The sequence below is a fragment of the Podarcis erhardii genome, assembly GCF_964252035.2.
Source record: "Podarcis erhardii genome assembly, chromosome: 8".
Classification (NCBI taxonomy): domain Eukaryota; kingdom Metazoa; phylum Chordata; class Lepidosauria; order Squamata; family Lacertidae; genus Podarcis; species Podarcis erhardii.
In genome coordinates this window covers 88864939-88891651 of record NC_138499.1, presented here as the reverse complement: position 1 = coordinate 88891651, position 26713 = coordinate 88864939, and the positions used below count along the sequence as shown (strand labels likewise).

At 47.3% G+C, this 26713-nt stretch overlaps 2 protein-coding genes across 2 annotated transcripts in view; both read right to left on the bottom strand.

The window, feature by feature from the left end:
* The window catches only part of PFDN1 (prefoldin subunit 1), a 29059-nt gene extending 25774 nt beyond the window's left edge, over positions 1–3285 (bottom strand). The window contains exon 1 of the mRNA XM_081872924.1: positions 3165–3285. Coding sequence (XP_081729050.1) covers positions 3165–3248 — 84 coding nt within the window. The 5' untranslated portion in view covers positions 3249–3285. The remainder of the gene's footprint in view (positions 1–3164) is intronic.
* A 10075-nt stretch (positions 3286–13360) lies between these two features.
* On the bottom strand, positions 13361–26491 carry HBEGF (heparin binding EGF like growth factor). Its single transcript, XM_081872914.1, has 6 exons — positions 26329–26491; positions 25177–25359; positions 19839–20010; positions 16712–16867; positions 15734–15825; positions 13361–13915 (listed from the first exon to the last, which is right to left on the bottom strand). Exons 1-5 carry the CDS (start codon positions 26369–26371, stop codon positions 15753–15755), a joined length of 627 nt encoding a protein of 208 aa, XP_081729040.1. The 5' UTR covers positions 26372–26491; the 3' UTR covers positions 13361–13915; positions 15734–15752.
* Between the last annotated feature and the right edge of the window lie 222 nt (positions 26492–26713).

The following is a 26713-nucleotide window of genomic DNA, read 5'->3' as shown; positions in this document are numbered from 1 at the left end:
CATGACTTACAACCTATGGATCAACAGTCAAAAATGTATCAGGTAACAGTATCAAATTAATCAACAGTAATACGATTACACTGAAAGTAAAAATAATTCTCCAAGAACTAAGCAGCTAGGGTATATGGCCTCTGCTACATCATCCCTCTGTAGCATTTCTGTTCCTCTCCAGTAAAACAGCTGGCCTGACTCATTCATTGACATTTGCTTAGCTAGCCAAGCATTCACCAGGCCACCTCCCTTCATTCAACAAGCAGAGAAAGTTTGTCCTACACAGCAACAGTAGGTAGGGAGGAAGCTTAACACCATTTATTGCTGTGGAGGGTAAACTACTACAGAGCTGTTAATTGTTAACTATATGACCTAAGAGTGAAAGTTCTCAGTGAACTGAGGACCTATCACACACACCCGCCCCCCAACTAAATGCATATTTAATATATCAGTTGTAATAGTAATAGACAGCACAATGGCAACGCTATCAATATGTCGTCCAAAACCACTTTGAAGTTCACATAACTGTTTCATAATGTATGAGCTGGCAATATATCACAAATTACAATGTGTGGGAAGGCTGGGCGATATCTGGTTTTCAACATCGCAATATATCACCAGCAAAACACTGCAATATATCACCAGCTAAACATCGCAATGTCTGAAATAAGGATGGAATTATGCAGAGGTGAGCAGGGTAACATACTGGAGATGGCTACTATTTAGGGGTCTAAAACAGGTAATTGACAATATTATTAATCACCACACAGCCACTTTCATCAGCAGGAAGCCAATATGCATCCAAAATACATCACAATATATCAATATATCACAACAATAAGGATGGAACTATGCAGAGACGAACAGGCAACTGCTACTACTTAAGGGTCTAAAACTGATAAGTGACAATATTATCAATTGCCACACAGTCACTTTCATCAGCAGGCAAGCCAAAATGCATCCAAACAGGACTTTTGCCTCTGGGCTTAGCTAGCAAATGTGAGGAGTTATAGTGAAGTCAAATAATCTGGGACTGACAGCAGGCTTGCTGGGCAGCAGAAATGGCGGTGGCGTGGCGGTGGCAGAAACAGTGGTTGCTGCAGCAGTGGAAGGTGGTGGCAAAAGCCACAGCAGCCTACGAGGCCATTTTGCGAAGCTGGCAGGAGGAGGTGACAGAAGCAGTGGCCTGCAAGGCTATGTTATTGCGGCGGCACCCTGGCAGCAGAGGCACAAGCAATGATGGCACGTGAGGCCTCACCATGGCGGTAGCAAGAGCAACAGCAGCCTGTGAGGCCTTTTGGTATTCACAGGAGCAGCGGCGCCCTGTGAGGTCGTGTGGTGGCAGCAGCAGTGGTGGCAGCAGCAGCAGTGGCCTGAGAAGCCTCACCGCAATGGAGAGAAGCAGCAGCAATAGCAACAGCAATTTGTGAAGCCTCAGAGCATCGGGAGTGGCCTCACTGTGACAGTGAGAAGCTGCCGCAGAAGCGGCAGTCTGCGAAACCTCGTAGCAAAGGCAGGTGGTGGTAGTGACAAAATTAGCATTGCTACAGCAATCCAGTAGTATCGGCGGCAGTCTGCGAGGCCTCATTGCAGCAGCATAAATAGCAGCAGCCTACGAGGGCTTGCCGAGGCAGGCTGTCCCCTCTTCTGCCACTGCCATCACAAAGGCTTGCAGGCCGCCTCTGCAACAATACCTCACAGGCTGCTACCACTTCTGCAACCACCTCCCACTGCTGTGGCAAGGTCTCACAATCCGCTGATTATTGTGCCACTGTTGCCAGGCTGTTGCCACTTCTACCGCTACCTCCTGTTGCCACAGTGAAGCCTCGCAGGCCACCACTGCTTGTGCTCCTGCAACCATGAGGACTTGCATGCTGCTACGGCTACCACCTCCCACGGCTGCAGCGAGCTATTGCAGGCCGTGGTAAGGCCTGGCAGGCTGCTGCCACTTCTGTCACCGCCATGACGAGGCCTGCAAGGTTGCTGCAGTTTTTGCTGCTACCGCCACTAGGCTACCTCCGCTTTTGCCACTGCAAGGCCTTGCAGGCCACTGCTACTTCTGCTGCCACAACAAGGCCTCAGAGGTGGCTGACACTTCTGCCACTGCCTCCTATGGCGAGGCCTCGCAGGCTGCTGATTATTGTTCCACTGCTGCCAGGTACTGCTGCTTCTGCTGCCACGACATGGCCTCGCAGGCTGCCACTGCTTCTGCCACCGTCTCCCGCCGCCACTGTGAGGCTTCACAGGCTTGTGCCACTGCCATAAGGCATGGAAATTAAGACAGGGCCCCTTTACTTCTGGTGGGTGACAGAACAGGCCTTACCCTTAACCCTGACATTTCAGAATCTGGAATAAATTTATGAACAGGTTGGGAGAAAAGTAAAAAAAAGAGAGAGAAAGCTTACCTTTTCTCTCCTAATGTGGGGCATGTAATGAAGCTGAGATATAGGGCAGCCAAATTAACTTTTCTCTGTATAGTCTTTATTTTTGAACCTTTTTTATAATATATAATATTGACAAAAGAGGCATGGCGACGCAATTGGTGGTGGTGGCTATTGGCTTACATGATTTGAAAAGGAGCTTAGCCAAATTCATGGAAAACAGATCAAAGTATTAACAATAACATGAAAAGAAGAAGAAAAGGTACTAGACACTTTTTGAGCTGAGTAGGGAGCAGGGAGCAGGGATACAAGTCACAGGGTGGATACGTTTATTTGTATTGTTTTGGATCTATGAGAAAACCCCAACAAAAATATCCAGGGGAGGGGGAGAAAACTATCTAAGCCACGATGGTTACATGGTTGGTAGACCCCCTCCCTCGGGATGAAGGGGGGGGTCTGAGGAGCGTCTTCCCGCCTCCACCCGCCTGAGAGGAAAGGGCGCCCGGGCGAGAAGGGCTCTCCCAATGCTCCGCATTAAAGACGGGGACAGAGACTCCTGGGGGGGGGGCGGCCCTGACTGCAACTCCCACCCGCCCCAGCCAGCGCAGCCAGAGGCCGAGGATGACGGGAGTTGTAGTCCACGAGGAGCATCCTCCCTCGAGACCCTCCCGCCCCGAGGTCTGAGAAAGGCGGGAGCGATGAGGAAAACCCCGATAGCCGCGTAGCCCCCACCCGCCAACAAGGGCTGGCCACCAACGAAGCGGCCTTGCCCGCCTTCGTCCCATCAGGTACCTTCTTCAGCTCCAGATCCACGGGCGCCGCCATCTTGCCTGCTCTTCGGCTTTTTTCCCTATCCCCGAAGACAGGGTCGCGCATGCGTACTGGGGCGAGGCTGCTCTCCTTGCTTCGCTGCTGCTGCTGCTGCTGCTGCTCGCGTGGATCAGCGCGCGCATGCGTGGTAGAAGGGAAGCGAAAGCGGACTTTGTGCGGGGCTGGGGACTATAGAGTTACTAAATTGTGATGGGAAGTTTTGCTTCTGCACATGACTCTGGAAAACCGCTCTGTTCCTTCCTCACCCACCCTAGAATGTTTAGTTCACATTGAGTTCATGAAACATCGTACCCTGACCTGTTCTCAAGGCATGATTAACCACATCTACGGAATGCGATAGTTATGTTCTTTTAAGTCATGCTATATCAATCACTAGTAATAGTTTAATAAGGAGGTTTTCTTACCTGTCCAATTCTGTGTTCCCTTTCCCAACCTTTAATCTATTGATGATTAATGCCTATATGCAACCCTTGCATTGTATTTGTGTTAACCAATCAGCAATAAGCACATATGTGGCAATGCTGTAATATTCAATAAAAGGGACTCCCCGAGACATGCTCGAGAGATGCCTCCCATAGGACACTTGTCATTCGTCTGTCGTTTATTTCAACCCAACAAAATTGTATACACGTAAATCGCAAAACATGACACAACTATCCAAAACTGGGTCACTAGGTGGGTAAAATACTATCCTGCTGGCCGCTTTCTGAGTAAGTGATGGGCTTAAGCCTATAAGCGCGCGAGGGATCTGCTGCACGCGGTCCGCCTGCGCTTCCTTTCCGTCTAAGTGAGCAGGGCTGTTCTGGGGATCCCCCACCTCCGTTGGTTCCCTGCAAATGGATCCCGTGAAGTGATCTGCCTTTCTTTTGCTGCTGAAAGGATCACAATACAGTGGTGCTTGGCTGCCTCTGCTTAGCTAGGAAGATCCAGGGGGAGGGGCACTGGCCTCGGAGAAAGCACAAATCTCCTTTCACATCTTGCAGTTGCGTTGAGAAGGGTGGATGGGTGCATGCATGCAGGGACGCAGGCGGCGGGGCGGGGCAGCTGACCCTCTAAATCAAGTAAATCAATAAAAAGACTTAACTAGCTGAGGTTCTTTCCTCCACAACTTGAAGCCTCCCCCCCCCCCCAAAAAAAAAAATCCTGGCTATGCTCATGGGTGGGTGGGTGTCTTATGTGGGCCAACTTTTATTAGTTTGTTGTTGTTAAAAGTAAGTCAAGTTTCTTCTTCTTTTTAAAGCATACACTTTTGGGGTGTTGGGAAGCTGCTTGGACTGTGATGAATAATGATGGACTCCTTACACATTTCCAAAAAGATAACAGCTGTAATTCTAATTAAAGTGATTCACTAGAAACAAGCAAGATTCCATCTGTAGCATAATATTGAGGTGCATGTTAGCAGCCCCTGGGTTCTGTGCTAATCATAAAACTAGATTGTTTCTCCCTTGGGCCAAGATCACTATTTTTTTAAGGGAACAATTTGATTGTTATTTTTGTTTTACCGGTAATTTTAGTTCCCATATCAAAGGCTGACAGCTGTGCCATGAAGACCTCAGCAGACTTCAAAATTTTAAGAGTGCTGTACTGTTAATACTTTGAAGGGAGCATTGCAAGGAAAACTATCGTATGTATTGTAGGAAATGAGGTGCATGATTCATTTGTTGGCACTTATTCCTCTGAGTCACTGTTAAGTCAGAAACTTTGCACAGCGATAGCGGGTGCTCTGCAACTGAGGGATCTCTCTTCCAGATGTCATGAAGCCAAGACACTGGCCAATGCCCTTTCCACTATGTTTGAGATGCTAACTGGAAAATTCCTAGCTGCGGAAGTTTCAACAACCTGCACACAGTCTACTTCTCAAACATCCTCCTTGGAGTAAATGGAAGGAAAAGGAAGGAAAATAAAACCCAGCCTCATCTCCCTCTCTCCAGCCCAGGGGTCAGCAACTTTTTTCAGCAGGGGGCCAGTCCACCGTCCCTCAGACCATGTGGTGGGCCGGAATATATTTTGAAAAAAAATATGAACAAATTCCTATGCCCCACAAATAACCCAGAGATGCATTTTAAATAAAAACACACATTCTACCCATGTAAAAACATGCTGATTCCCAGACCATCTGCGGGCCGGATTGAGAAAGCGATTGGGCCTCATCCGGCCCCTGGGCCTTAGGTTGCCTACCCCTGCTCTAGCCCCAGCCTTGATTCTCTTACATTTCTACTGCATCCATACTTATGTTATAATTGGGGGCGGGGGGGGGGGAGAAATGTTAGTAAGGCAAGTTCTGGATTCCCTCTGAACTGTGAGGAAAATAACTTAGCTGGCACACAAAGGGTAACTAATTTGCTGTCCCCAGTTTAAGGACTGGAGGGAGCAGGATGATTGTCATCTGTCTTGAGCAGAGCAAACCTAGTTGAGTGCCTTCCGATTGTGCCTGCAACTGCCATTAGTGGAGGGCTGTTTCATGGGGACTGTAATAGGGAATTGTTTATTCATCCTGAACTGCTGCCAAGCAGAATATACCTTGTTTCGGCTACAGGTGACTTGCAACTTAGAGGTCTGCACTAACAGGTCATCTTTCTAGTGCAGTTTCAATTCCTTGCTTTGAAAGAGAGAAATTTACTCCCTTGTCATTCAAAATTTGTTAGTGCCGGGAAATACTGCATTTGGCAAGAAGGCTTGTTGCAACTTCAGACCAGCACTTTCTGACTAGGAAGCATTACTCTGGGTTTGTGGCTCATGCCCATGTTCAAAACACGAAACACCGATCCTGTGAAGATTAACAAATGCAGTAAAATGAGTCAGAGTGAATTTTGCCTCAGTTGCTGAAGGTGCTCCTTTTTCCTGCCTCAATTGTATAGGAAATTAGCTGCAGAAAGAGAGGAAGAAACAAAACAATGATCTGAATGCCTCCTGGCATCACTTTCAGGTTACAGGGTCAAGCATGTCTTTATTTCAGCAGGACAGGAAGTAATATGTTGATTGTTTGCTCCTCGGAGTGAGGGAAACTACCTCAACAGCAATGTGCTGCTAAGGTCACATTCCTAACTAAGTCCTACGGCCCTTTTGCAGCTACCAGATGCACATTCTAGCACAGCTACATTCCTTTGCGTCAGTACTCTGAAGAAAATCAGCATTGCACTGCAGCGGTCCAGTCCAATCCTATGCAGAATTACTTGAAAGAGCCACAAAGTTCAGTGAGGCCACCTCCCAAGTAAGTGTGACATTTTAAGCTGCAAGATCCAGAAAGTCCAGGCGGTGCTACAGCAGAAAAGGAAAGGCTCTGTTTCGAAAGACGAAAAAGGGCTTAGCCCACCATCATTTTAAGGCAGTTTAGAGAAACTGCTTCTGAAATGCCAAATTGTCTTTCTCTCAGCATTAATATCAAGAGCCAATTTGCACCCATGTATATTAGGAAGAAGGGACTTTCCTATAATGTCACACACACACACACACACACATACACCATTTCCCACAGGGCCTGGGTGAGCATCTGCACGCTGCTTTCTGCTGCCCGGGATAATATTCTCTCAGAAACAAGAGGCAATGCTTTCTCATGAAGTTTGCTTTGTGATTTGGAGGGGAGCTTCAGGAAATTTCTGCTGCCCCTTAGTTTTCTGCAATGGCAACAACAACCATCCTTCTGCTATCTGCCCTTCCTCAAAGTGATTGCATTGCCTGTCGTGTCCCATCCTTCCCCTTGCTGCCTGCTGTCTTTTGCCATGGTCTTGATGGTCACTCTTTCATGATCTGATTGTAACCTCATCTTGGCTTTTCTGTGTGCTGATTCAATCAGGGAATGCTGTGGCTGGTGACAAATGCCCTCCCCCTTCCCCTTGTGTTTTTGACCCTGACTTGGTGCCCAGGAAAGAAAGTGCCAAGATGTGCTTCATAGAGGAGGTTAAGCGCTTGCATTCCTGCATATTTTCGTGTATATCATATTTGGCAAATGCTCTATTCAGCCTCTGTCCCAGCAGACAAAGAGGGGATCGGCGTCATCAGACTGGAAAAGCTGCTGGAGCTGAGGGTCTCCGCTCCGTCTGCAGGCCAGGGGTCAGGCAGTGCATGTAGAAAGAACTGGGGAGTATTCTTCCATGGTGGCACATCTGACCTGAGGACAGAAAACTCTTTCTTGCTTCTGGCACACGGGGGGGTCTCTCACCACTCCAGCTCGCAGCCACAAGGGGCAGGGAGGGGGCTGCATTTCTATGGACACGTCCACCTCACATCTCCCAAGCACTGCAATAGCTGCACTAATCCCACTGCTACCACCGAGCTGTTCTGGCTACCACACTTCTGTGGGGGCCCAAACAAAGACTTCTGATGCCATGCACTCAGAATCCCTAGAGAAAGGTCACATATTTGGGTACAAGCAACACTGATCCACAGGAACATCTTAATCATATCTGGCGCTGTGGTGCAAAGCTCCTTCCGGCGCCCCACCCCATCCCCATTTCCCAATTTTTTTTTAGGGAAGACGGCGCTGCTGGCAGGGCTGGAGGAGGCGGGCAGTGGCTGGAGGGCGGCTCCGGCAGGGAAGTGGCGGAGGCTGGACGCGGCAGGCGGAGGTTCTAGGCGTGGCGCTGCTTCGGCACGGCATGGTGGGGGCGGGTGAGAGCGGCGAGCTGATGCTGGGAGGTGCTGCGTCCAGCCTCCATCTCTTCCCTGGCGCCCTCCAGAACTTGGCGCCTTGGCACCCGGCACCACTAGCCTCTATAGGTAAGACACCCCTGCTGATCCGGGGCCTGCAATTGGCTCTCTTCCCAAAAAATAAAAGCTGCAGAGGAAAAAAACATGTAATGTGAAAAACTGGTCCACTTTGAGAATTCCATCACAAGCAGAAGACCAGACCCTCCAGGTGTCCTTATTTTCCAGGCACAGTCCCAGATTTACAGAACCCTCCTGGTTTCTTGATTTGATACTGAAATGTCCCACTTTTCCTTAAGGTGTCCCTATTTTCATCATGTTGGAGGGTATGGAGTTGTGTGACCCCCAAGCCAAGGAGATAAATAACTATACAAACTTTAGAAGACATCTGAAAGCAGCCCTGTACAGGGAAGGTTTTGACTGTTTGATGTTTTATTGTGTTTTAAAATACGTTGGAAGCCATGAGTGGCTGGGGCAACCCAGTCAGATGGGTGGGGCATAAATAATAAAATTATTAGTATCATTATGGAATAGGACATCCCTATTTTCATTGGATAAATGTGGGTGCGTGTGGAAGGCGTTGGCTCTGCTGGGGATTGTGCTAGGGCACTGAGCCACTCTCACTTCTTTAGATCCAGATTTATTTATACATGAACAGCATTAAGGAAGTTTCAAGAGAGTAAGAAGAGGCATGTTGCCCACGTAGCTTTGCTACACCAGAGAGGGAGAACTGGCTGTGCTGGCAGGGACCAATGGGAGTCAAAAGTCCAACAATGTGTTGTCTGCCATAGAATTTTAGAATTGTTAGGGGCCTCAAAGGTCATCTAATCCCCTTTGAATGCAGGTTACAACACTGGCATAGGCAATTATTAGGTCACAAGATTTGCCTTGCATGTGTTGGAAAGTAACCCTATCTGTTTCGGATTGACCCCCACCCCTTCTCCATTGACTATAATGGAGAATTTAGAAACACCTATATAACTTTCCTCCTTTTCACATAAGTGAATGAAATCTGCAGGCAAAGTTGCTTCTAAAGAGTGGATTCAGCCTGCCAAATTATGGGCAGATCTATCTATAGGTGTTTCTACAAGGAAACTTTAAAAAAATATTAAAAAGAGAAAGGCTCTTAACTTCTCCCAGAACTGGGTACAACTTTCTGAGTCTGCTGACTTTCAGAGTGGGAGATGTTGTAGTTGTCCCACAAGCCCAGACTCTTCGATTGGGTGGGGGAAGAAATAACCTCCCCTAGATTTTTGTGGACAATCGGTCAGAAAACTAGTGACACAGGGATGTGCCCCCCCCCCGGCAAGTGAGTAATAAGAGGCTGGCACTGAGCAACACAGTTGCTAGATTACTTAGAGAACAAGTGGGGAGAGGACCTAGCAAGGGGGAAACTTTAATAATAAAAATATTAATTGTACTGCACAGCAAGAATCCAACATTGTGAAACCATGGGCACCCCAACACTGAAAAGAGGAGCGTGAAACTTTCAACAATAACACCGAAGGGAGGGGGACAACAGGAAATGGAGAGGAAGGGAGAGCACAGTGTTAGAATTTTACAAAAACTAAGGAAAAAAGAGATAACACAATTAAAGTAGGGTTTGTTTTGTTGGAAAACAGAGATTAGAATAAAAAGGAACAAATAAAGCACATGAACTACAAGCTGCACAAGATGACGTGGTTTAGGTCTTCCAGAAGCCATCTGCACAACTCATACACTTAAACCGTCCAGGAAATATTAAAACTGATTACACATTGCACTTAAAACATGTTTTGCAAAAGAGCTTGTTGGGACCTAATAAAACCTAAACCTTGCAAGCTTTTTCTTTAACTGTAAGAGGTGCTTGGAAGTGGAGCTGACTGAAGTGGTGGGCTCTGCTTCCTAGAAGGTCCCCTGTGAGGGACGCAGCAGCTATGATCCGTAATTGGTCCTCCGGGCTAGAAGTTCCCACACCGCTGCTTTAGCATTTGGGTGTCTCCCTAACTAAATTTTCCATCTCAAGATCACCCTGCACATTTTGGTCAGGAGGGAAATCATATGTAGCCAGTACTACTGCTATCTGCAGTGATTCAGCGGAGGAGTTTGTTCCCATTTCAGATTTCTCATTTGTTCCCATCTGTGTGTTGACTAATGATGAAGTACATGCATGTCTGAACCAAGCTTCCATCATGCAGAACAGAATATGTCTCCTCCGCTCTCTGCTTGCAGCAGCAATACTGAGAAGAACAGTGTTAGAGATTCAGTACAGCGCTGTGCTGCTAGCTGGTAGACAAAGTTAATTACTGTATCTTACTTTCCCACAGGCGAATGAAACATCCTTGGCTTGTAAACACTTTGACTATTGTCGTGCTTTGCGGGTCTGAAACAGGGGAAGGCTTCATGCCCTATTACTAATCCTATGAGCCAGTCTCCATTGTTAACCACCCACGGCCACTATTAACATAAAAATGCCAAATGGCTTCAGAAGGGCTCACCATTGGCTAAAAGAGTGATGTCACCTAGCTATTAAACAAGGAATTTGCAGTGGCTGCTGAAGGAGCAGAAGGTCTTCATCTGGCATGTGGGTAGAACAGCATGCAAGGAAGGAGGGAGGCCCAGGGAAGAAAGAAACTTAAATCTTCGCAGTTTTAAAGTTTGCATGTATGGCACACCAAAATGGTGCAAATGTTCCAGTTCCTCCTCAGGATTGATGTTTAGGAAAGCAGCTGGGGGAGAAGGGGGCGAACCCTGGCATGAAGCTGCAGGATCTGCTGTTGAAACAGTCTGGGGAGATTTGCATATTGGATTCATCTCTAGGTGCTAGCAGATTTCAGGTTGCACCAACAGTTGCTGGGACAAAGGGGCAATCATTTTAATAGAATACATATAATACAGATCCATCTCCAGCGCTAAATGCAATGCAGCAGAGACAGATGCAAAGAGAAATGATGCAATCTTTGTACTAGCAATGCTGGAGAATAGTTTTAGCAGCACACAAGGTCAAAGTTGGTCAAGGTGGCATGAAGATGACCATGCTTCACCTCAGCCAGCCTAGGTAGACAGTAGGAGTGTTTCCCAGACAGTTAGGAGTGTTTCCCAGACTATATGAGCAAACTGAGCATGCCTGGGATGACCTAGCCAAGGTGTTGGCCCACTTGCTTTCCTATCTGCAGAATAGACCCTACTGTGGGCTGATCTAAGGGAACCACCTACCTGATGCAGGCATGGCCAAACTTTGCCCTCCAGATGTTTTGGGACTACAACTCCGATTATCCCTAGCTAACAGGACCAGTTGTCAGGGATGATGGGAACTGTAGTTCCAAAACATCTGGAGGGCCAAGTATGGCCATGCCTGCTTTAGTGTTTCCTCAATTAGGCAAAGGGTCCAACAAGCTTCTGAACACCAGCTGCTGGAAACCACAGGAGCGGAGAGGGCATCTGGTTGGCCAGTGTGGAAACAGGACACTGGACCAGATGTGCCATTGGCCTGATCCAGCAGGCTGTTCTTATGTTCTTATGCAAAGTTACTCTAGCCTAGCAAGCTGAGCACTTTCAAAACTGTGCCACAACTCACAACTGAGGGTACATGGCAATAAGAAGCTCTTGACTACAACCCAACCCTAGCCAGCAGCCCAATCAACATTAGAGCTGTCTCCCAATGCCAAGAGTGCCAACACGTATTGCCTTCACACTCTTAAGGGGGTGAGGAACCCCTCCTCTTTTAAGGCTTCCAGGCATCTGCTGGATGGACCTACTGCACCCCGTTAAAGATATTTCCTAAACCTCTGGTTCCTATAGGTGTGCTCTTTCTATTTGGGGCCTCTCCAGATGCCAATCTTGCGAGCTACAGATGTGTGGTGGTACCTCAGCTGTTGTGAGGGATTCTGGTGTCAATCTTATTACAACAAACTATTTCCCCCTAGGTTTCAAAATGCAGCCCTGTGCCATTGAGAAAATGTAATTACCCACATGCTCAGCTTGTGGAATATTTCCCTCCCCAAAACATAGCTCAGTGGGGTGGAGGGGGAGAATGACTGATAGTCTGGGCTTGAAATGACCAGATCTATGACAGCAGGGGAGCCACTTTTTCCAACCAACTATTAGCAGAGGCCCAAACCCTGCCTTCTGGAGGACGTGGCTCAGAAGGAACTTGGTGGCTCATCTGCATCTTCTACAGTCAACCCCACTGTTGCCAAGTCCTCCCCTCACATTTGGCAGGTTAGGCTGCCAATGGTTTCTCTCTCCAAAATGCCTTCACTATATAGATAATAAGGAACTCAACTTCTCTGGCTTCCGTGTAACAGGATTCCTAAAAAAACTTTTAAAGAGGAAAATTGATCATGCTTGGCACTCAATTCCTGTGCATGTGTGACAATTTAGAATTACACAGTGGCTGGCATGAAGGAGAATCTCCCTTTCTCTCGTCAAGCCACTTCAGAACTGATCAGATGGAAACTCAGCCAAGTGTCTATTATTCATTAAAAAGCAGACTCAGATGCCCCAACTACCCCATAAAAAAGCACTACCTTGTTTATTTGAGGCATCTCCTAGCCCTGAAGTTTGAGATAAATAGCAATAGTCATGCTGCGTGAGAAAAAGGTTTAATTCTCACTGAGGTCATAAACCTGGTACCTTAGATTCACCACTCCAGATTGAGGGAAGAGGCTCATATACACTTTCATACAAGATTAAGCAAATAAAGTGGGAAGGTGTCTCAACCTTCCCCCTGACTGCAGCTATTCTATGTTGAAGAATGTAATTTTTTTTCAGATGTCAAAACATTAGCATGTAAACCCCTGTATGCAACATGGGGTGGTATAAACCAGGCATGGTTTTATCCCTTTAGGCTTAAAATTCAGCAAGAGCAACTGTTGCTGTCCCCATCCCACAAAGCCCATGACTATATTTATCACCAATGGAGCATAAGACTGTTAAACTTAGGGCCATGGGTCAAGCCCCACATTGGGCAAAAAATTCCTCATGGTCCCTTCCAACTCTACAGTTCTATGATTCTTTGATTCAGCAAAAGTATGTCTGTGAGACAACCTTTGGTAATCTGTTAATTTCCAGGTGTTTTGGAATCAGTGGCGTAGCGTGGGGGGTGCAGGGGGGGCCGGCCGCACCGGGCGCAACATCTGGGGTTAGGGCAAATCCACGGGTTAGGGGGCGCAAATCCACGGGTTAGGGGGCGCAAATTACTTGCCTTGCCCCGGGTGCTGACAACCCACGCTACGCCACTGTTTGGAATACAACTCCCATCAGCCCCCACTGGCCAGCTGGACACCTTGATAAAACTATTGTGAAGGAAACATTCTGAGATTTGCAACCAGCATTCCACATTGATTCACATGCTCCTCAAAGCAAAATCTTGGGTACCTCCAGCTGCAACAGATCTGCCCTGGGAAGTCGCCCCCCCACACACATTTTTTGCATGATGGCACTGCTAGAAGGCTATGTTTTAATTTAGAAATTATCATTTTGCAACCATTCTAATTGATTCTTCCCTAAATCAATATTCAAGTAACAGCAAGTTATAACAAAGGGTTATTTATTAGAGAATGTTACACTGCACAATCCTTCTGTCTCTCCACTTGATGACAGAGCTACAGGATCAAGCCTAAATAAATAATATGTACAATGTATCTAAAATAAATATATAATTTAAAATGAAATATCTTGTTAAATAGTTTCTGCCCCACTCCCCACCATTTAATAGAGTTCCAAAGTTAGATTTCTTCAGCAGAGTCCAAGTCTTTCACAGTTAAATCCTCAGCAGATGTCTGAAGAATCCAACTTGCTGGTGTATTGTCTTATTGCAAAGATGTTTCTTTCCAATGATACCAAGGCAAAGTCCAACTCTTCTCCTTAGGCTGTGGCTCCACATTTCAGGAAAAAGCACTCAGTGGAGAAAAGTCTCTCTCTTGGAAAGATCTTCCTATTTGGAGGGGATGAATTGCTTCTTCCACAAAGCAAAGATCTGACACAGTCTCTTCCACTCATAAAAACTCCCTTTTGACGTTGAAATGTGTCTTTGGGGGGGGGGAGAGTTTTGTCCACTGGATTGTGGAAATAAGAGTTGCTCCATCCTGCAATGTAATGAAAGGAAGGATCACATCTAAGCTAAATATGCACCACTCACAAGAGCTCCAATATCGTGCCCTTCTAACTGCCCTGCCTGTGCAAACATTGCAGCTTCCCAAATGGAATGACCCCCCTCTCCTTCCCCTATACACTGTTATGGGGGCTCTCCTCCCCCCCCCCCCGGAGCCAATCTTCAGGGGAATGGGGGAAGCCCCATTGCACAAATGGAAGTATTTGTGCAAGGCTTCTTTCTGCTGATGGGGCTAGTTAGCTGGACCCCACCCTGCATCTGCAATTAGAAAAAAAACCTACCAAGAAAGTTATTCTCCACACCCCACAGTTATGTAGGCTGCCACCTCGAAAGAGAATAATTCCATTGAAGTCAACTGGAGCTACTTCATGAGGACTAGTGCAGAATAAATGACTTGAGACCTAAAATGATGCACTCTTGTGGAATTCAATTGCTCTTTGTGACTCTCCCTACTTGTTTGCAGTGAATTCAGCATACATACATTTATTTGTGTGTCTCTGTGTGCACACTCTCTCTCTGGATTTGTCTTGATTAAAGAGGTTAAGCCTTTGGAAACCTATTGTCCAGCATTCACAGCTATTCCCACAACTAATGGAAGGGCCTTCTGAGGGCCAAACACAGCGCCTATTACCAAGGGCTACAGCTATGGCCTGCAGCTTCTGAAGGGAGGTGACTGTGGCTGGAATCTTGCAGCCTCCAGCTTTAAAGAAGGCATGTAACCCAGAGGGAGGCACCTCCGCAAGAAGAAAGGTGGAACAAGTGGCCAGGGACTTGCCACCCACTGGAGAGGGGACCACCCATACAGAAGATCAGGGGGCAAAGTCCAAGGGAAGCAATCCGGAGGCAGAAATGCACAACACACAGAACTTCCCTCAGGGCCTAAAGCCCCCTCGGCTGCTTCTAAAGGATGCTGTTATGATAGCACCCAGGAACACAAGCACAAGCTCATGTATGCTGGTTTCGTTCATGATTCAGATATGCCTAATTGTCAATAATCAATTTGCTGTCCTATCAAATACTTGCTTGAAGCCTAATTAAACTGAGTTAGCCAGCTCAAAGTGCCAAGGGTCGTATATCTGAGGCAAAACGTGTAACAGTTTCCTGTGCGTAGGACAAAGGCAAATATAGTAGGGGACACAGATACATTTGTGTTTTTAGACTGGAACACTCTGAGATCAGTAGTGAACAATCATATTTCAAAACAGCTGGCACCATTAGTGTGGCAGCAGGTGACATGTTTGTGCCAGGGTGGAGACTAGGTTTTTGTGATAGTGGCTGGCCAATCATAGCATCACAGCACATTGCCATAGACAGCATGAAGGAGAGCTCTGGAAAGTCTGGGGGAGTAAAATGAAATAAAGTATTTGTGGGTTGGAATCCATCCTGGGGTGGGTGTGTTCCACCTCATAAGTATTGCCACCAGTGGGTTATGAGTAATAACTTGCAATGGCTTCTTCTTTCTGTAATATATGCCCTTTTTATACAAAGACTTATTGATTAGTATTCCCTATGCTGTTGTCTGAGTAATTTTGAAGGGGCTTCTCTACTCTCTACAATGCAGAGCATCTCAGCCTCCCGGGGTGGTCAAGAAGGAGTCACCTGTGACAAGAGTTAACCTGTAATTCAGCCCAAACAGGTGCATCAATAGGAGGCAATGCCATACATTATCCTTTAGTTTGCCACAGGATAAAGAAACTTCCCTTCAGGATAAAGAAAGGGCAGAATTTATTGAAATCTCTCCGCAGCACACTAACACACAGTCTTCCCATAGCTTATGTGCTTGAGGGGTTACCTTGCAATCTCAGGACATCTCAGTGGTTGACAGTGATGCCCAGTTTAACCTTCTCTTCACTCTCTACATCATATACTCCTTGCTTGTGACACCTGGAAAAAAATAGAAACACAGAGACCAAGATAAATTCCAGTTCTAACCCTGTACGATAATTGCACCACCCCACTGCCACTGGCTAAAAGGACCTGTTGCTATCACCTTCCTGATCCTGGGATCTGAGTATGAGAAATTCCATCTTGCATTTCTTGGCAGGGGACCAGTCACAAGATGTGGAATACCTTAGACTGAAATGGGACTCGCTGGCTCCCTACCCAGGCTTCCTCAACTGTATCCTCAACAGGGCAGAAAGGCTAGGGCGCCATTCACAGAATCATTGAACTGGAACGGGTTCCCAAAACTACTTAGCCCAACTAGCAGAACCAAGGCAGGACTCATTACAAATTTTGACAAGTCAATTGCCACAAGAGGTTAATCTGAAAGCAGGCTGCCCAGAGAACCCCAGTGACAGGGCAACAACAAATAAAGTCATGGGGAAATTGACAAAGTGGTGGATTTGGACCTCAAGCAATTCCTAGTTAAACACTGGTGGGCAGAGATCCATCAAGTCTCAGTTCCCAGCCAGTGGAATTAAAATGTAAAGGATTCATATCCCAGGAGTTGATGGGGAACTGAACAAAGCAAGGACCACAAAGCACTTTGTTTCATAAAGGACTTGGTGATCACAGACCAGGTGTGCAAACACAGAACTTGGGATTCAACAGCAGCTCTGCAGAGTCCAGAGTGGTAAGCAAGGAACCTGGTCTGCCTTTGAAGCTGTGGAGGTCTGGCCCTGTCAGCAGTTTTATACTTGCTAACTTCACATAATCCACCTCAGAATAAGACCGGAGGTCAAGTGTGAACTTTTCCCCATTTGGCATACAGAAGACTGCACAGCATCTCAATTCCTGCATCTCTTCTCAGCCCTGCCAAGCATCTTACCTGAGCATCAGCAACACGGCAATGATGAGAAGACATAGAGATGACAGCACCACTGCTGTGACTGCCAGGATAGTTGTGTGGTTGTAACTACGGGAGGGGTTCTCCACTGGAAGACTAAGAGCGTGGCATCGTGCCCCGTGGTACCCTTCTTCACATCTAGAGTTGCAGATGAAAAGCAAACAGTGTATAAGGCTTGTTCCAGACCGTAGCAATAAAATGATAGCTAGTCACATTGATATGACGGTCTCCTTTCATCTAAGTTTAATGCTCAGAAGGCTATTCATATTTCAAAGTGCAACACACCACTTTTTCCACCCCCCTCCCACTGATATAATCTGTTATTACATGGTAGAACTCATGCAATGAACTCTTGTGCCTTTACTCCATCAGCTATACATGGCTAACATCAGTAAGACAAAACAAAATTAAAAAATTCCTTCCAGTAGCACCTTAAAGACCAACTAAGTTAGTTCTAGGTATGAGCTTTCGTGTGCATGCACACTTCTTCAGATACCTGAAGAAGTATCTGAAGAAGTGTGCATGCACACGAAAGCTCATACCTAGAACTAACTTAGTTGGTCTTTAAGGTACTACTGGAAGGAATTTTTTAATTTTGTTTTGACTATGGCAGACCAACACGGCTACCTATCTGTATCAGTAAGACATATACACTGACATTAGTTTAAGTATTATTTAAGTCATTAAAGCCATTACGTTAAACATTACTAAAGAGTTGCAGCCTCTGGAAACAATTGCACACAGTTGTCTTTCAGAATCTTTGCTGGAAATCTGTTTAGGTCTCCTTGTGTTACAGACCCCAGAGGAATTTTGAGAGTGCAATACTGTATCTCAGCAAGGGCTAGAGATTTTTTCCTCCAGCTATCAAAGGCTTGGCTAAAAGGAGAGAGTTTGCATCCATCGGGCTGTTAATCTCTACCCACATACTTAGTATTTTCACTCACAAAGAGAAGGGGAATTGCCACAACTGACTCACACTTTCCCATTTTTCTACCCTCAACAGTAGGAATATTTTCAGTCTTCCTTGGGGACAGAGCACACTTCTTAAAGAGAGTAAGTGATAGTCTCTTGCTAATTTGTCCTGACAGTTACTCACACAATGAAAGAACCCAATGGGGCCAGCTCCCCAAATTATCTTCCCACACATTCTCCCCCCCCCCCGCCTGGATGAGTAAAACTAAAAAAAACCCCACCAAAACATAGAGCCAGCTTTGCACTAAGGCCCAATCAGGAAGGAAAGAGGTTCTTTCCAAACACTCAGCTCAAATGTCTGATGCTTAGAAAGAGCTCGCTTGAAAGCAGCACATTCCACAAATCAGTGTCATCTTCAAGCTCCAATGCTCAGATTACAAGGAAGCCAAAGGGAGAATGGCATGATGAGGGATGATGCAGACCCCAGCCTCCCAATGCTCATTGCTGCCCAGATCCAGGCACTAGCGACCTCAGCTAACCAGCCAACATGATGCATGGCCCTATTCTAGCAGTGACGTGATGGGCCCAAAGGGGAAATGATAATAAAAGATCCAGCAGCAGACAACAAAACAGCAGCCATCTGCCAAGGGAAGGGCAGAGAGTCCCACAATTGCTCTGCATGTCTGAGAGTGCAACAGGGCTGGGTAAGGCAAAACTGATTTGGATTTCACAAAACAGCATACTGTATGGTAACGCCACCCTGTAAACGCGTTTGCAAACTGTAAGGATAAGGGGCTCAGGGTCAGGGGAAACTGCTTTCCCAAGGCAAACCATTATCAATCTTGTTGTTGCCATTGGAGGTATGCACTGACAAACAAGTCAACTTGAAGAAAATCAAGCCTCCATATGGGGAGCACAAAGCACATTCCTGATGCTCAGTTTCCTGAAGATGCTGCAGTTCTTGCACTTAGGAGCGAGATGCTTCCCCTTGGTGGTCTGCAGGAAACTGAGAAGTAAATCCTAAAGCTAAAGGGCAGGGTGTGCTTTATAATGGATAATCACAGGTATTTTCATAGCTGGGAATAGTTATGTTATTTGCAGCAAGGACAAATAGCATTTTACTGTAGTCACCTTGGTAGTAAAAACTTCCAATTTCTCCATTGCAATGAAATCAAATTATATGCACACATGGAGATTTCCCTATCTTATCTTCATAACACTCCTGTGTGCTAGGTTGGGGCAGCCATGCCTTTGCAGCTGGGAAATGAGTTGACTCCAAGACTCTCTAGACCCAATCCAGCGCCTTATTTGCTAGATTTCTATTTTGCTATCTCGACTGTTAATTTATTTTCTCATTTCACCTTTGTTGTCCAGAGCAGAACCAGAAAGTTGCCTACACTTCTGAAATTGCCCACCCAGCTTCCTGCATAAGCCTGTATCTTTAGTGAAAAAAGGATTTGCTCAGCAAATGAAAACTCAGTCACTTGGAAGAAACTCAATCAAAGGTTCTAAGCAATCACTGCACTGAGGTTGTCCACCTCTTACTAAATTTGAGCTTTCATTGTTGAACCAGGGTGCTACTGGAAGGAGTCTCTAGTCTCTATTATATACAGGAAATTGCTGGAATTGCTGGTCCTTACGGGGAGGGCTTTAAAACTTTGTGGGTAACAGATATGAGTGTTATTATATCAGATGGTAAACAGAACAATATATGGTCTTCTAAGGCATACAGGACTCTTTCTGCACACATGTGAGAACATTCATTGAAAACTTCACACAGGTGGCACCACATGCCAGTACAGTTGTCTTATGTGACTTCAAGAAGGACACTGCTGGTGCGGATGGAGGGGGAATCATTTACAGTGGGAGTTACAACTTTTACCACTTTTGATTTGTTTTTCTTATATACTTTTATCTCATGTTTTTATGCTGCAGAGCACCCTGAAATATTTGACTTGGGGTTTTCTTTTAGGTCTCTGAGGACCAAACTCCCATTCTCCAAGACCACAATGCAGCTGTACTTAACTCTTTCTTCCTCATTTAAAAAGGAAAATAAACCTGCAGCACAGCTATTGCGCTGTTCTAGGGAGCTACTGGAGAAGGATAATATGCTCCACAGTGAAAAGAAAACCATATATATTTGTTTTGATTATCTGCAAAGACCATCCCCAGAACAGGAAAACCGTGATGAACTTACATGCAATGTGCGCGTTTTAATGCCTTGAGATATTTGCATTCTCCGTGAATACAATAGTCCTTGTATCTTCGCAGACAGGGGTCTCTCTTTCTCCCTTTGCCCTTCCTCCTTTTTTTCCCTTTCCCTTCCTTCACTGGAATCACAGGTTCTTGTGGATTGGAAAGGAAAGCAACTAGGAAAAGAAAGAAAACACAAATTTCATGTTACCATATATTAATTAGACTAACAATGCTCTACAATAGTCAATATACCCCATTCCTTTGTTCAAGAAAATAAAATTCAGCTGTGATGCCACTTAATAAACACAAGCCCCTAATTATACTAGATCTGATCTGATCATTTGTTCTGTAGGGGTGAGCAGATTTCAGGAGTATGAAACCTACTTTATTTTCTACTATAACCTCTGAGGTCCACCAACTGGTACAAATTGGGTGGGGAAACAGCCAAGAACCTGGGATTAAGGAACGGGGCACCTGTGAGCACATATTCACCACAAGAATTAGTTTCAGATACTAAAACTGAGCTCCCACAAAAATCAACTCCTGGTTTTCAATCCAACTTCCACATTGTTAGCAGCTTGCTTTCATTGGGGGAAATACTTTTTTGTCAATTGGAAGTCAGAAGAACTTGCCAATCTACTGCAAAACTGTGGGTCTCCCAGTCCATTCCAAATCTACCTCCAGCCTGCCTCCAGTTTACTGGAAGCCCAGCAATCACGACTTCCTCAGTGCTGCTGGTGCTTCTACACTGGAGCTCCCTTGAACTCTGGTGGCCGACTTCCTCTGCCTCGACTCCAATATCCCACCCTGCTCACCACATCCTTCCTGTTCCATTTGCAGGGTGTTCAGGGAGTTCATACAGCAGCTGACAAGACAGGCGGTGGATGGTGCAAAACTGCAAACCAAACATCTCTTTTATTCCCAAGCTGCTTCAAGTGCAGGGAAGAGGAGCCCTCCTATCTCTGTGTTACCCCGAGTTTGGTGCATGGGCTTGCTGGGCCCAGCAAAGGGGGCCCACAATGTAACTTCTGTGATTCGCCCCACCCCACCCCTCTGCTGCGCCAGTGCTGTTTGAGCATGTTGAGGTCTAAGCTGCTATTTGTGCATTCCGGATAGGGCTCACAGTGCCTGAAAAGCAACTGAGATCTCATCTAGGAATAGCCCTTCCTCTTTCCCCTGCATGCTGCAGAGGTCTCTGAGCACAATGCTTTGTTCGAACACATACAGTACTTCCAGTGCACAAACATGCTACTGGAAATCAAGGCAGGATTTTGCGCACACGAACATGAGCCTGTCACGCCATACGCGCTGGCCTCTGCAAAAGGGCAGGCACAAAGCATCGTGCTCCTATTCCAGGCATTTTGCAGCATGGGGGCAACTAATTCTGCTGTGATTAACTGCTGGCTGGTTAGGACCACTTTCTCACTGGGCCACATGTAAGACTTTGTGGCCAGTAGCTGCTTCTCCTTTTCAAGGTCTGTGTTCAAGTGCTCGTGCAGTTATCACCAGGTGTGTCATACAGGTAGAGGCACCTGGCAGCCGGATGCAGCTGGCGCTCCCCACCACATCCACCACTCTCTAATCAGTGAGCCATCCCTTCGAGTCATACATATTCCTTCAGAGGGAGGGGAACCTTTGAGTCCCTGAGAAGTGCAGAAGCAGAGGCTAGACAGACAGAGCCATAAGGCCCTTTACAATTCCCCTCGGCCCCATCAGGAGGCTTCTGCTGCACTCCAAGCCCTCCTATTATTGGCAGCCCCCTGTCCTGCCCCCTCCTCCCTGAATAGCTGTGTGCTAGGAGTCAGCCTCCCTAAGGAGCAGGAAGCTCTGCACAGAGCGGCTTCGCCAAGGAGCAAGCCAAACTTTTATCGCCCTCTCCCAGGCATTCCAGCTAACAATACTGGGGCCTGTCAGTATCATGTGTGCAGCTCAGCTTCTCCCACACAGGGCCGCTTCACCTGCAATGTAGGTCATGGGCCACCCACCATGTCCTCGAAGGCCACTGCTCTCTCCTCTTTCCAAATCTATTCTAAGTGGAAATTAGAATGATTGACAAAACCAACCCTTTCAAACTATTGCATCTGTTGCTGCCTGATAAAGTCACTTTTCCACACAGGCCTCAGGTTCTGTAGCAATATGGGCTTCATAGCGGCCAAAAGTTTGGACAGAAGCCCAGATGAAAGAAACCAGATGCAGATCTCAAGGGGTTGTTTCTGTCTCGCTGCAATTAAAAGCTCTTTGGTTCTTCATGCCCATCAACTTAGTGAGCAGTTAATCCCTTGAAGGGGCAGGTGGGGGCGGGGGGGGGCAGACTTAGCTGAAATGGTAGATCAGGGAAACACTGAACGGCCCAAAAATGTTTTGAAAGTAGAGGAGATAAAGGGATTCAAGTACCACAAAGTCCTGCCCATGCCACCTTCCAGATCCATCAGGTCCTCTGAATTTGAGACTGATGCTGTTCACCCTACCGCAAATCCCCAAAAATATATGGAATAGGGAACTGAAGAAAAGCAGCTAAGGAGGAGAATAGGAAAGTTAGAAGTGAAGGAGAAAAAAGTCAAAGGTATTCAGAAAATAAAAGTTTAAAGTGTAAATAGATATTTATTTATTTTTTAAAAAAAGAGCAAAATATGGAGACAAGAAAGAATGACGTGCAGCAGTGAGAAAGGGAAGGAAGGCTGCGCACATATCCAAGGGCGCCAGTCCCATCACTTGGGTGAAAAGACATTAGGACTCGGCCAAGATTAAGGAGAAGAAATACAAGACTATTGAAAGAAAGATGAAAACTCGACAGAAGCACAGTCAGCCCTGCTGAAAGAAGATGCAACTCTGCTGGTCTTCATCAGTCAACCTGGTTAGCAGCAGCAGCAGCTCAGAGCTCTTCCCATGGTTGACTCTGCTGGTGCCTCCAGATTTAGCAGAAAGCACGCAAAGAGATTCAGGACATAAATGGGCAAAGAGGAAGAACTAGAAAGCCAGCCAAACCCCCAAGATGGCACAACTTAACCTTCGTGACTAAGCTGAGCAAGGTAAGAGGAGCCGCGCTGTGTGGGTGGGAGGCAGCGAGTCATCTGTGGATCCCCACCTCCGACCAACAGCACCCACAGGCTGGAAAGTTAATACTTCCGCCTGGATCAACCCACACAAAGTAATCAACACAAGGCGTCAAATAACTAATTTTCCATGCTTTGAGACCATCACCCAGCAGTTAATCTCCTCTCACTCAGCTTTCTCTGTGACTAGAATTCCGTAGTACAGTGCAAATGCCAAAAGGCCTCTCCTCCTTTCTTGTACCTAAGAATACTGTTGCTATGGAACCCCAGTGCTGGCCAATGTTTTCTAGAAGAGGAAGGACGTTTCGCCAAAGGAAGGAGGAAGCATGAGGGAAATCCTGAGCTTGCCAGGTTTGCAAGTCCTTGGAGAGAAACAGTTAATGAGGAAGAAATTAAGGAGTGATCTGGTAAGCTTATGACCACACCAGAGCACTTGTGAAGCTGGAGAGCATGAAATCATCATGTCTCCAGCAAAGCATGTTGTGTTTCCACACAAGAGGGTGGGAACCATCCTGTAGCAGATGAAGTAGCAACTCTGCATAGCCACACTTTCCAAATTCCACAGCAGCAGACAGAAGCCCCGGGATTTCATGGCAACTTCACCAAAGTCCCCTGAACCCGCAGCTATCGGACTTTGTAATTATATTGAAGTGCAGAGGCTTTGCGGAAAGTGGTTGCACTTGATAAAAGGACAAAAAGTTGTGGGCAGAACAGGATGCAGCTCTAAGGTCTTGTGGGCAGCTGGAATGTGTGGTTGGCTCAGAAAAGGCACTGGGGCCCTCTAGGGTAAAAGTGAGCTCAGAAAATAGAAACAAGGAACTACTAAAACATCAGCGCACTGTGACATCAAGCAAATAAGGCAGGAATTTCCGTGGGAACATTCCAGCCTGGTTCCCTCCCTTGTCCTGGGGACTCGCTTCTATTAGCCAGGGTTGTGCACACAAAACAGCTCAGACTTTCATCTCTGCAGAACTTCAACGTTAGCATATAACAGAAATATTCAACTCTGAAGCAAATATGAAAGATCAAGTCACCTGCTTTTAACTCTCCTACTTCTCTAGCATCTTCTACTCCTACCACTCTTTATCATCCCCCCAGGAACAAATCTCAGAGATGAGAAGCTACCAATTCCAAGCAGACTTAAATGAAAGTAAACTTCACTGAAGTTCAACTAAATTTTGTGCCCAATTTAATGTGTTTGTGGTGGAGGCAAAAAACAACAAAGCAAACCTGTAACACCAGAATTAAAAGAGTGGACCTGTCTCTTGGACTACGAGCCTGGCACCCTCCATCAGAGGGGCCTATGCCTTTCAGGATAAACAGCAAACCATACCTCACAAGGACGATCTGGCTACACAGCCATGCATATGTGTTTTGCAAGATAGGTAAAAAGCTGAACCGCACAATGAGAAGGGTGAAAGTTAATTTGTTGCCTGGACAGTTAGAGGGTCAATAAAGCATAGAATTCTTCATGCCTCTTCTGAGGAGTCTGAGGTGTATTTGATCCCCAAAGGTTAAAATAATCCATAAAAAGATGTCATATGGAACTACTTCAGAACATGGTCCCCTAGTCCAGACTGCCTGAGGTTCTCCACAGCATAATGGAGCCACCAGTGATTGGACTTGGCAATATATATAGATAGATAGATAGATAGCATGGCAATGTGACATGAAAACAATGTCCCTTCTCTAATCTTAATCCTTCACTAGCTCCTGCCATATATTATATATTAAAAGCATTTGCAGGAAGTCAGTTCCATTTCCAGTTTTTATGGCCAAGCTGACCCCTCTGCCTCCCAAGCCGCAGTAGCTCAACCCTGTATTTGAGTTCCCCAATTTGATTCATCAAAATCAAAGGACTCTGGTGCGGTTAACCCTGTGCTATATGGCGGCTAGTGAATGTAAAAATGTAAACGTAAAGGACCCCTGGACAGTTAAGTCCAGTCAAAGGCGACTATGGGGTGCGGTGCTCAATGGAACACCGTGATGGAAGCCAGAGCACTTCTGATAGGCAAGCCCAAGTGGCTCAGTGGTTTAGACCACAGCACCACCCGCATCCCCTGGCTAGTGAATGTAACTAAGGGCAAAGACACTCAGGACAGGCAATTTCTCTGCTTTCCCAGCACTGCATACCAGATAAGACACTCAAAGACCTGGATCCTGCAGAGGACCCTCCAATCGCCTCCTAATATTTGCACCACTCACCCCGCCATACCGCTTCCCTCCCTTAATAGGCAGGTGGCTGAGAAACATGTATGTCTTCCCCCACGGTGCCCCTGGACTCACCTCGAGGGAGTTCACTGAAGTTGTCCCCTGCAGACGACACACTTCCACCTCTCTCTCCTTCATGCTCCAAAGCCTCCCTGGCCGGAAGTAACTGGACGCTTGCCAGGTGCTCTCTGCCTTCCTGCTGGTAAACTTCATTCCTGAGCCCGCCAAGCTCTTCCCCCTTCACCAGGATGGGCCAACCTGGAAACAAGGATCTTGGGTGAATCATCAGCCGCCAACTCCCTGCCCCAGCTTTTCATACAGTTTCATCACACAACTGCCCAAGAGCAATTAGAAAATTGGGGGGGGGGGAGAGAAGCCACTTGTGCGCGCTCTCTCTCTCCACACACACACACACACACACACACACACAGTACTGTATCAACCCCACCCCAAAGACAGGGCAAAAAACCAACATATGAAAGGCAGACACATTTTCCACTTCCATGCAAGTGCATTAATACCTAGCAGATCCACACATGCCAGTGTGCCCAGATGTTTCGGAGGCATCACAAGCACTCTCTGCCAACAGGGTGATGCCCGCGCAAAATACAAGTCTAGACAATTCAGCCACACACGACACTCCTGTCTGCCTGTTATTCCCATGCATACTTCCACCCATATTTGCAGGCTGGGTTTTCAACCTCGGGAGCCATAAAAACATTCTGACTCGGCAATGCCTGAAGCTTGCAGGAGTTCAGCAGAAGTTCCCTCGAGGCGCTTTCCACAGCGGTGCTGCATTCACCGTTTTACGGGCAAAAACTCCTGCAACTGCATTATCCGCCTGCACCCACCCCAGCGATGCAACGCTATCTGGGCACCATATCCACTATCAAAACAGGCTAAATTTGGCAGCGGTGCAGCGAAGCCGGAGCAGACAGCGCCAGCGGGAGGAGATTCCGAGCGCAGGGCGAGCATCGCTTTGGGGGGGAAGAGCGACCAGGATTCCCTTTCTTTTCTGTGCGACCGAAAACCCGACGCGCGGCTCAGGCAGAGGCAAGAGCTCGTCGGTCCCGTCGGCTAACAGGAGAGAGTCGCGCACTCGCCGGGATCTCTTCCACGCCGAGGCCAAAGACGCGGAGCGCGCCTGCCCCACTTCGAGGGCATCCCCGCGGGGCTCCCTCTCGCCCGGGGCGCCCGGTTCCGTCCGCTGCCGCCGCCCCTGCTTACCTGCCGCCAGAAGGACGCTCCAGAGGACCAGCGCCGCCCTCATGCTGCCCCTCGATCCCGACAGAACAGCCAGAGTGCGGGGAGAAGCGGCCCTCGAGGCTCCGGCTCCCTCCGCTCGGCGCGCAGCCACTGCTCTCCGCCGCCCTCGCGCCCCGCGCCAGACTAAGCCCCGCGCCCACGTGGGACCCGCCGAAGGCGGCCAGGGGGCGGGACGCCGCCGCGGGAGGCTCCTCGGGACCCGCCCCGTCCCGCCGCCCGGTGACGTCGCCGGCACTCCCGCGGCGGGGGGGGGGGTCCTCGCCCTGCCCGCGGGCGCGGCGACGGCAGACGGCGCTGCGCTGCCACCCCGGCCTGGGAAGAGGGAATCCCTGCCCTGCCTCTCTCC

Bases quoted from the DNA above. Each gene is read 5' to 3' on its own strand.
- HBEGF (XM_081872914.1), bottom strand. From the start codon at position 26,371: ATGAGGGCGGCGCTGGTCCTCTGGAGCGTCCTTCTGGCGGCAG. The intron at 20,011-25,176 runs GTGAGTCCAGGG...TTCTTTTCCTAG, and splicing joins CTTCAGTGAACTCCCTCGAG to TTGCTTTCCTTTCCAATCCA. The intron at 15,826-16,711 runs GTAAGATGCTTG...ATTTTTTTCCAG, and splicing joins GCCGTGTTGCTGATGCTCAG to GTGTCACAAGCAAGGAGTAT.